At 48.2% G+C, this 10,769-nt stretch overlaps 3 protein-coding genes across 3 annotated transcripts; 1 reads left to right on the top strand and 2 right to left on the bottom strand.

The window, feature by feature from the left end:
- Positions 1 to 211: 211 nt before the first annotated feature.
- PADG_00915 (uncharacterized protein) lies at positions 212 to 1,660 on the bottom strand (the record flags this gene model as incomplete). The annotated part of the gene is made up of 1 exon (XM_010758239.1): positions 212 to 1,660. One exon carries the CDS (start codon positions 1,658 to 1,660, stop codon positions 212 to 214), a length of 1,449 nt encoding a protein of 482 aa, XP_010756541.1.
- Positions 1,661 to 4,522: 2,862 nt separating this feature from the next.
- PADG_00913 (uncharacterized protein) lies at positions 4,523 to 6,157 on the bottom strand (the record flags this gene model as incomplete). The annotated part of the gene is made up of 5 exons (XM_010757737.1): positions 4,523 to 4,858; positions 4,923 to 5,330; positions 5,404 to 5,621; positions 5,782 to 5,855; positions 5,982 to 6,157. The coding sequence occupies 5 exons, from the start codon at positions 6,155 to 6,157 to the stop codon at positions 4,523 to 4,525; spliced, it is 1,212 nt and encodes a 403-aa protein (XP_010756039.1).
- Positions 6,158 to 8,691: 2,534 nt separating this feature from the next.
- On the top strand, positions 8,692 to 10,632 carry PADG_00912 (uncharacterized protein; the record flags this gene model as incomplete). Its single annotated transcript, XM_010757736.1, has 6 exons — positions 8,692 to 8,708; positions 8,774 to 8,843; positions 8,951 to 9,031; positions 9,099 to 9,449; positions 9,550 to 9,975; positions 10,033 to 10,632. The coding sequence occupies 6 exons, from the start codon at positions 8,692 to 8,694 to the stop codon at positions 10,630 to 10,632; spliced, it is 1,545 nt and encodes a 514-aa protein (XP_010756038.1).
- Between the last annotated feature and the right edge of the window lie 137 nt (positions 10,633 to 10,769).

Raw genomic sequence — 10,769 nt, 5'->3', positions numbered from 1 at the left:
AAATATACTATCCGACCTGTTTGATTTGTTTGTTAGTTAGTTGAATGGAAACTCGACGATGCGAAAAATACACGGGGGCGCATATATTCAACCGTGGTTGTCGATTGTTGATTGTCGATTGTCAAAGTCGATAGACGCCGTACAAACCGAATCCCTTTTTTTTTAAAAAAAAAATCTTTTTTACCACTATCCCAACACCATTACCAACCCCTTAATCAATATCCATCCCCATCCCCATATCCATATCCATACCCCGCGCGTCCCCCCCTTCACTTCCACACCGATTCCCATTCCTATTCCACCCCACCTCCTCCCGACCACGGCCAACGTCAGCACGACCCTTCAAACACCTAACAAGCATTCCCTTATCACCCCTCTCCCTCTCCCTCTCCGCCTCAACTTCTACATCCCCATCCCTATCCCTCTCACCCGACCTCTCCGCAGCCCTCAACACCTCCGAGCCCTCCACATACCGCACAGGCGCCATGCGCAAATTATCCAAGCACTCCTCCCAATCCCCGCCCACGAGGCGTGCTTCAGATAAATCTTCCGTAAAGAGGTAGAAGCGCGTTGTCGTCACGTCGCTCACGCCGTTTACACAGCTTACGTCATTATGATGATGATGATGGTAGCTGTTTACCACAGCGCCCTTCGATGATGGCAGCCTCGAAGCAGAAACCGTAGACGTCCCCACGACCAAAAACGCCCCAAGACCCTTATGCGTCAACAGGATCTCCACGTGCTCACCGACTCCGTAGCCACGGTAGTGGTTTTCGATATAGCGTTCCCAACCTCTCAGGGCAGCTGCGACGTCGGAGTCTGTGCGTGTGACGCGCTGCCAGCTTATTCCCAGGAGGTGGGTGATGGGGTCGAGGTCCAGGGTTGGTTCTTCGTGGTGATTTGGGTGATTGGTGTGGGAGGGATGGAGGGAGGAGGAGGAAGTTTGGCGATTTAGGAGGCGCGGGGTGTAGCCATTTTGGATGGGGTTGTTGATGTTGGCAGTGGTGGTTGAAGGGGAAGATTGGGGAGAAGAGTGCAGTTCTGTTTGCATTGTCGCTGTTGCTGTGGCAGAGATGTCTAGGCGTTGCGATTTGCGGCTGGGTAGGCATGGCCTGCTGGTATTTGAGGATCTGTGGTTAGGAGGTTGTTGCGATGAGTTGTTTTCGTACCAGGATCCGGTCTGGTATTCATCGACGGCCGTGGATGCGCTGGAAGTGGTGGTAGAAGAGCCAATGCCGCTATCGTGGATCTGGTCGTCGAATACGGAGGTGTAGTCGTCAAGCGACCGTTTGCGCGAAGGGTTCATCATCAGTGGTGTGCAGGAGGAGGGGGAGGATGAGGAGGAGGACGACGGGAGAGCTGGGTTGCGGGAGAGTTGGGAGGTAGAATCTGGAGCTGTAGAAGAAGAGTTGGAGGCAGCAGCAGTAGAAGAGGAGGATTTGAACGGAAGCGAGTGGCGGGTGGTGATGGAGCCGTTGATGTTCATGGCGGCGGAGATGAAGGTGGAACAGGCGGGATCGGTGTGGAAGAATTGCGGGTATGGATATGGCGATGGTAATGGCGATGGGTATGAGTATTGGGGTTGGGTTTGGTTGGGGGGCAGGACAATGGCAAGACCGGTTTTGGGTTTATTGATGTCGCCGTAGAGCGAGGAGCCCATCGCGTAGGCGGGTTAATCGTGGGATGCGTCGCAGGTACCTGGTACGTTAAGATACATGTATGTATATGGTTTTTACGTGCTTTTTTTTCTTTTTTTCTTTTTTTTTCTTTTTTCTTTTTTCTTTTTTTTTTTTTTTGTCCAGATCAGTTATATGGAGATGAGAAGTGAGCTATAGCAACCTATAGATCGGAAAAGAAAGTCTAGACAGTGGTATTAGAGGCAGAGCAGCTGAGAGACAAGATCGTGTTTTGGCCGACGTCGGTATATGTGGATAATTTTGTGGAGGGGAAGGGAGGATGGGGGATGACGGGAGGGCGGAGAAAGCTCAAGGAGCTGTCAGCGGAGTCGTATACTGGTATAGAAGAAAGGAGGAGTAGGAATCCGAAGGCTAAAGTAGAAAAAGGTGGAGAGAGAAGGGCATTGATGCAGTCGAGAGACTGCTGCTGATGGAGAGGAAGCAGAGGGAAGGGAAGGCAATCAGAAAAGCGGGAGGAGGATCAGCAGCGTGACTATTAGAGATGCGGAGCGCTCGGCTTCCCAGGTACCGCCAAGTTACCAGCCTTTACTACCGTATATCCGCAATTGGCCAAGTACCGACCATGTCCCCACCACATCCCAACCACAACCACAAATGGCCACCAGCCCGCCCTCTGGACCATGCTTCTTCTACGGAGTTTACAGCCATGCGCTCCCCCACATAAACTAAGCCCGTCTAAGTCTAAGCAGGCTGCTTGCAGGCCTCACTGTTTCCAGGCCTGCACACACTCTGTGTACTCCGTATGTACCTGCAATTGCCCCGCTTGCAGCCAGTCAGTCCACATTATTACCTTATTACTAAGACAGTCCAGTTAACTAACTAACCAACTAGCAGGATAAAACGCGGTCGGCTCCACCCGCAGTCCAAGGGCCAATTGAAATGGATTCCTTTCCGCCTGGCTGCGGCAATGTTATTCAGCATGGAATGAAGGAAGCTTCAACCGCTTGCCCCGTTTGCAACGGACTGTACTCCGTCCTCCGTACAACAGCGTGCAGTTTTGCAGGTGTGTAGCCTTACCGGGTGTTCTCCAGAGTACGGCAAGGATGGGCTACCCTCGCTTGTCCGGGGACAACCATTCATATCTAATTCTGGCAAACGACTCTATAACAACTTAACAAACCCAGGTAGATATTTAGGAGATAGTTAACCTACCCTTGGAACTATATAAAGCCCCCACAATAGCTATGGCCAATCTCAATCCCCAAACCTTCCATGTCAACTGGTAATGAACCTCCCTCTTCTGTCGCTCTCCGCTGCGACAGACCGCTGCTCTGGTGCAAATAAGGACAAAATACAAAACTATTCTTCCTCTTGTCAGACACACACTTCCAATATGTGAGGTGACTGAAGTTGAGGCAACAGTCTCAACGCCAACCGCAAATACGAACCAAACCATATCCTTTCAAAAAAAAAAAAAGAAAAAAAGAAAAGAAAAAATTTAATAAACAAATAAATAAAAAATAATGTGAATTAACATCGCCCATATCCATGAACTGAGTAGGAAATCCCTGAATCAGAGCAGAGACCAGAGCCAGGGGTTAACCAAAATCGCAAATCGGAGTGGATTGCTTGAATGCAAAGAACCAGCTGAAGATGTGTGTGTTATAGGGAATAATCTCGTCAGTTATTTGGACTGAGAATGGAATTGAATTATCTGACTATCTTTCGTATGTAGAGAAATATCTAGGCATTAAAGGGCATGCTTTCTGAGCAGTGATACCTAATAATACTAATTCTAATACTAAAAAAGATCCATGCAATGGCACAGAAAATTTTGAACAATATATACATGCTAAACCAAAATGTACCGTGAAAATATCCCGAGAATTAAAATTGAAAAATGAGCAAAATAAACATATTACAAATGAAAGAAAGATTCCTCCAAGCACATAAGGGTTAGGAGAACCGGAAAGGAGAAGAAGATTGAAACCCATTGATTCCTCAAGAGGTTTACGAGAAAAAGAAGAACGAGAAAAAAACAACTGCACGTTTTCCCCTGCTGCATCACATCACCTGCAGTACAAAACCCAACCCCAGTATATTTGCCTAGCATCCATTTCACTTCCACATAGAAATCTGCATCACAAAGAATACACCGAAGGAAGAAACAAGAAGTTAAATAAACAGAACTGCAAGCAAAGGTGCAGGTGCGGGAAGAAAAAGCAGGATGGAAGATTAGGAAAAATCGGAGCCGGAGAAGAACTTATCCCATGTTCTGTCCAGCCCAACGTCTTTGTCTTCTTGTCTTCTCTTTTGGTGGGGAATATGCAAGAGGCAATGGGAAGTGGAAGCAGATATGGGAGGATGTGAGAGGACAGTTGAATCAATGGAATAAGAGATCAGAGGGAAGGGAATGGTCAGAGGTAGGGTTGGTTGGTGGGGGGTTTGTCATGGTGGAGATCTAAAAATATAAAAAAAAAAATAAAAATAAAAAAAAAAAAAAAGAAAAGAAAGAAAGAAACAAGATAACGCAAGTTAGCTGTTTGTAGCATATATCCCACCATGGGACGGACCCAGAACACCATAGTCTTGGGTGTAATTTTTTGATCTTCAACCAATCCGCAACACCATCAGTCCATCAGACGTAACAAACCCACCCGTACGTGCAACATATACCTCATTGAACGATAGAACGAGGTGAGGCGATGGGATCGGTCGAAAGCCACCCTTCTGTAATTATTGAGGTAAACCCCGCGTAGCAAAAGCAGAGAAGGATGGTAGTGTTAATCGTTCTCATCGTCTAGTGGGAAAATCACTCTCTTCGGAAACCTTACAACCATTGCTCTCGAACCCTTTGGCAACCCATCAGCCGTCGTTCCCGCCCCCTAGCCTCTCATAGCCCCCAACGCAATCCCACCAGGCGACGCCATAACCACCAACACAAGCACAACAAACAACACCGAGCCCGCAATAACCACCAGCCTCCGCTGGACGGGTTTAGCGCTGCCATACTCAGCCCAGGACCGGTTGGCCTGGCTGGCGTATTCCTTGACCTTATCTGCGCCGAGCTTGTAGTAGACCATTCCGCCCAGGGCGATGCTGTAGCCGAAGAGTTGGAGGGGGGTTACGGGGGTTTTCCAGTAGGCGGCTGAGATGGAGACTAGGAGGACGTCTTTGAGGACGCCGCAGAGGGTTAGGACTAGGGAAGAGGTTTTGCCGATCTGATGGGTTGTTAGATTTCGTTTGCTAAGTGTTGGTTTTGGGATGAAAGGAAAAGAGACATACCAGAAACACAACAGAAACATTTAGCAAAAATGCCACCAGGGCATTCATAATCAATGTAATCACACCAGCCCTATAGATATGCTCAAGCGCCAGATCAGGCACCTCCAAAAACAGCGAGACAATACCGTTCATGACCGCACAGATGGGAGCGAAATAATACAGGGAAACGAGTGGGTCCATCTTGAACTCTGATGAGCTAAGAAGGCGCTGAACCATGACGAGACGGATGGCTTCGAAAACCAACCCGCCAAGCTGGAAAATGAAGCCGATCATGACAAATTGGATTTCACCAAAGGTTGCGATGACAACACCGATGACGATGAAGGAGACGTTGAAGAGGGTTTTCATGTTGGGTGGAGCGAGGCCTAAGGCCCAGGTTGCTAGGAGGGTTACCACTGGAGTTGTTGCCTTTTCGTCACATATTAGATTGGATTAGCGCACACAAAAGTTTCTCAAGGGGGGGATGTTTGGATTTATTTACCTTGAGCATCTGGATAAAGGCCACGCTGAGGTACATGTATGTCTTGTTACCGCAGATCAGACTCAGGCTGAAAAAGAAGCCGATGGGGAGGATGGCGCGGAGGTAGACTCTGCCTGTCATCTTGACCTTCTTGCGGCCATCGAGGAAAGTGGTGGTTCGGGCGAGGATTTGAGTCATCAGGGTAGCAAAGGCCATATGCCATGTTGTAAGTAGGACCGCTGGCCAATTGTGAGAATGAATATATCAATTTTTTCACGGGGGAATGCAAAAGAGGAGCACGTACGGAACGCTGTTTGGATTGTGTGAAGAGATTAGTTTTATTGATTGACCGTGAATTTCCTATCAAGGAAAACAGGGGGAAGGGGTGTTCAAACGTACGAAAGATATTCTCCTTGCTATCAAGGAGTTTCTTATTGAAAAGAATAACACTTGAACTCAGCGTAATCCACGCACTGCATAAATCCAAAATTCCAGCCAGTCAGTCATTTTAATTGCCATTGTTACCACTTCTTCATCAATCCCTTCTGCCCCTCCAAAAAGAAGGGGGGGGAAGAATAGGAACGCAGATAATCTCTCACATAATATAGAACACAGGATGCAACCCAGCCGGTGCCGGTTCAGGCGTCGTAGCCGGATTAGTCGTCGGTAAGACAGGACCGGTCGAGGACGTAGACGTGGAGGTGGACGCCGGCGAAAAAACAACCGGCGAATGCTCCCCGGACGTCCTGGCCTTCTTCTCCCCTTCAGCACTCATGGTGGCGGCTGCTACAGCGGCGGAGGTGCGGCGAGCCTGGTCGGCAAGGAACCGTTGGAAGTCGAACGGTCGCGACCTGTGGAAAGAGCTTTGGCCAAACACGTTGGAGGCCAGTTGGATGATTGGGGATATAAAGAAGGTTGGGGGTATATGGGGGGGAGGGGGGGGGGTTAGGTGAAGAATGGGGAGGTGGAATGTGAACGACAGGTGGTTGGCGGGAGAAAAGGACGGAGTGAGGTTGGTGGTTGAGGTGGTGAGGTGGTTGATTTGATGGAAGGTTGGGCAGAATAATATTTAGTAAACTATTATTTAGTTAAAAGGTAGTTACGGATTTGGTTCACTTTGGAGCTAGTTAACTAAATACTTGAGCTGAACAGTCTCTTAACTAGTTAACTCACCTAACGCCCCGAACATTGTCAGCACTCTGGATGCAACAATCAGGGAGAGATGGCTGAAGCCTGAAGGATAGGAGATGCATACAATTTTTCTTTTTTAATCAAAGAAGGTATCTGGAGTCAATTTCTTGCTTTCTCGTTGTCAATGTCCGATGCGATATGCTTCAAAGCGTGAGTCTCTGTCTATGGGAACTACTTGGGAAGAAATGCACCCTCCCATTGGACCAAACCACTGCTTCTATTTCTAATTCTATGTCTCTCTTCTTTACTGGGAGTTAAGTATGCCGTCCATGGGAAAAGTCTTCAGTCTTCAGTCTTCAGCAGATAGAAAGAGGCTTAACTGTTGCTTCTTCAAGAGAACGAGTTATAAGTTCGGCGAGTCAATGAACCTTCAACCAAAGACCCATGATTCGAAAAAAAAAAAAAAATGATCCTTAGAAGGTTCAAATACTGGTTGATATTAGGGAGAGGAGGAAAGTGGGGTGGAGAGTGGGGAGTGGGGAGTGGATTTGAAGGATGAGAAGGACGTTTCAGAAGAAATACCATGTTTTCACGTACGGAAGCATTTGTCTGGATATTCGTATAGGAATGTAAGCTGCTTGCACCTTGGTTCTATCCGGCGCCCGCGGACCTGCTAAAGCTGCTGCTGTGCAATCCCACCGCCGGCTGAGATGTTGTAGCTTCTCGGTCTCCTGTTTGTAACAGCCTCAAGCTGCTGTAGCTCGCGCGGGTGAAACATGCATAGGAATTAAACCCCATCCCATCGAAGGGAGCATATGGATTACTTCCCTGTGAGAGAATGGAATCCATGAAGATTACTCTCGGTCAGCACGCACTGTTAGGTTAACTATCTTTTAACGTGACCCACCGAGCGGATAATTTGCGAGTGGCAGCTGTAAAATCAAATTAATATCACTAATTATAGGAAATGATTTTTTTTTTTTCTTTCTTGTTTTTACTAAGATCTTTTTCTTTTCTCCTTCTTCTATTCATTTATGGATAGTAATATAGTAAGAAAGGTGCACGATTCTTTTATGGCGGTTCTCGAGCACACACGTTGCGTATTTGACCAATCCCACCATTGACACGGGGGCTGATCGCAATGTTTAGATGTCTTTGGAGCGTTTGGGACGCGCAAACCCGAGGAGAAGGCTGTAATAAATTCTTTATTACAATTTAAGTTGCCTTCTATCCCAAGATTGATTCAGGATCTTACTCAGTATTGTGATCCGATTATGATGCCAGTGGGGAGAGAAAATTCCAGGGGACAGATTTCTCGAAAAACCTGGTTGGTTGTTGCGATAATTCGGGACCATCAGCTCGAGACGAAATATTTTATCGCTTCGCTTGACCCAGGGGTCATCTTAATTTGAGGGATGCGTTTTGTCGCTAGAGAAGTGGAGAGGGAAATAGAGGCAGGGATAATCGCGAATTTTGTTTGTTTTGACGTATTTTCTTTTTTTTTTTTTTCTTCTTGACTCCCCTTGTTATGGTGAGATGATACCGTACACACCGTTAATTGCAGAGGCGAAATCAACATCTACATCGATTGCGAGCAGAAACATAGACCATGACAATAGGATATCCCAAATAGACAATCCCCCATTTCCTATCTATATCGTTATTCTCACGGCATGCAGTGGTCAATACCGCTCTGATATCTCCTTATACCAAACCCACACTCCCTTTCATCTTTTTCTCACTCCAACTAAGTTGAGATCGAATCCAAACCTCCTCCCGCTAATTAGCCTGCACACTGAGCCACCCCCTTGTTAACTGATTCCTACCGCACTCTCTTCCTCTCACTGTTTTCTTTTCTCTTCTTTTCTTTTTTCCTCTTCTTCTTTTTTTTCCCCTTTTTTCCTTTCCTATCCTTTCTTCCCATCTTCTCCCTCGTTTCCCTTTCACGAAATTGGCCTCCTTGCTGCATCGTGTGGTAAACGTTCAATACCCCCACGACATCCCTCCACAACTCCATAAAATCACAGCTACTACAGCGCTACAGTGCTACAGCGACTACAGCGACTACAGCGACTACAGCGACTGCAACCAAAGACTCTCCAGCTTTGGTTCTATGCTTCATCTCGACCGCAAACCTCTGCAGCGCGTCCCCAGCTTTCAGGATATTCCTGCAAGAGAATGACGCACCCAGATATGTGCGCATTTGCTCGTCTACACCCCCACCCCAATTGTGGTAAAAACTATCGCTAATTGAGCACAGCTCAGTCGACGTTCTTGTCATAGGGGCTGGCCCCACCGGTCTAGGTGCTGCGAAGCGCCTAAATCAGATTGTATGGCCCATACCTTGTCTATATCTTCTCTGCCTTACAGATATATACACCTGCTATGTAATATAACAGCTCGAAATAGCTCAATCGCTAACTGGCTCTCGCAACAGGATGGCCCATCTTGGTTGATCGTGGATGCCAATGAGACCCCCGGTGGTCTGGCTTCCACAGACGTCACCCCAGAAGGATTCGTGAGTCGCCTTCTTCCCGTTACTCATTTCACACATCTTCTAATAATTGGGGGCAATTGCCAAATAGCTCTATGACGTCGGCGGCCATGTCATCTTCTCCCACTACAAATACTTCGATGACTGCATCAACGAGGCTCTCCCCAAAGAGGGCGACTGGTACACCCACCAGCGCATCTCCTACGTCCGCTGCAAGGGCCTCTGGGTCCCCTACCCCTTCCAAAACAACATCTCCCTGCTCCCCAAGGAGGACCAGGTCAAATGTCTCGACGGCATGATCGACTCCGCTCTCGAAGCCCGCGTCGCCAACACAAAGCCCAAGGACTTCGATGAGTGGATTCTCCGCATGATGGGGACTGGCATTGCTGATTTATTCATGCGTCCTTACAACTATAAAGTGTGGGCTGTTCCGACGACCAAGGTGGGTGGGAAACCGGGTTAACGTTAACGTGAAATATATAAACTTGTAGGGAGATTATCTTAGAAAGTTGTGTCCCGCTAATTCAACTCTCTATTATCAGATGCAATGTGCCTGGCTGGGCGAGCGCGTTGCAGCTCCCAATCTCAAGGCTGTGACCAGGAACGTCGTCCTGCAGAAGACAGCGGATAACTGGGGTCCCAACGCGACTTTTCGCTTCCCCGCCCGCGGTGGCACCGGTGGTATCTGGATCGCTGTCGCAGATACGCTCCCCAAGGAAAACACTCGATTCGGGGAGAAGGGCAAGGTTACCAAGGTTAATGCCAGCAACCAGACTGTTTCTCTTGCTGATGGCACTACGGTCGGCTACCAGAAGCTCGTTTCCACCATGCCGGTAGACATGCTAGTCGAGCAGATGGGGGACAGGGAATTGATCAATTTGAGCAAGGACCTGTTTTACTCCTCCACCCATGTCATCGGCGTTGGTATCCGAGGTGAACGGCCCGAGAGAATAGGCGATAAGTGCTGGGTATGTTCCCCCCAACCTCCCAAAAAAAAAAAAAAAAAGCGCTAACACCAACTCCAGCTCTACTTCCCCGAAGACAACTGCCCCTTCTACCGCGCAACAATCTTCTCAAACTACTCCCCACACAACCAACCACCCCCCACCATTAAACTCCCCACAAAACAACTAGCCAACGGCTCCAAACCCTCCGACTCTGCCCCAAAACCCGGCCCATACTGGTCCATCATGCTCGAAGTCTCTGAATCCTCCCTAAAGCCCGTAAACCACTCATCGCTGCTTGCCGACTGCATCCAGGGCCTCATAAACACCGAAATGCTCCAGCCAACTGACGAAATCGTCTCCACCTACCACCGCCGCTTCGACCACGGGTACCCGACCCCATCTCTGGAGCGCGAGGGTGTGCTTACGCAGCTGCTCCCGCGCCTTCAGGGGATGGATATCTGGTCCCGCGGCCGCTTTGGGAGTTGGAGGTATGAGGTCGGAAATCAGGATCATTCGTTTATGCTTGGGGTGGAAGCAGTGGATAATATTGTGAATGGGGCGGTGGAGTTGACGTTGAATTATCCGGATTTTGTCAATGGGCGGATTAATGGGGAGAGGAGGTTGGTGGATGGGGCGCAGGTGTTTGGGAAGAAGAAGGGGGTTGTTGAGAGAAATTAGATGATTTCCCCCTCCCCCCACCTTCCTTAAAACGTCATTTGCATTTGATGGATTGATTGATTGATCAAAGTGTTTTGTCTGGCGGATTTTATTTGAAAATATACTTATCCTTATCTGACTTGGGGTACGTTAATTAG

This window comes from Paracoccidioides brasiliensis (assembly GCF_000150735.1).
Source record: "Paracoccidioides brasiliensis Pb18 unplaced genomic scaffold supercont2.1, whole genome shotgun sequence".
NCBI classification, from domain to species: Eukaryota; Fungi; Ascomycota; class Eurotiomycetes; order Onygenales; family Ajellomycetaceae; genus Paracoccidioides; species Paracoccidioides brasiliensis.
This window is presented reverse-complemented; position numbering and strand designations above follow the sequence as displayed.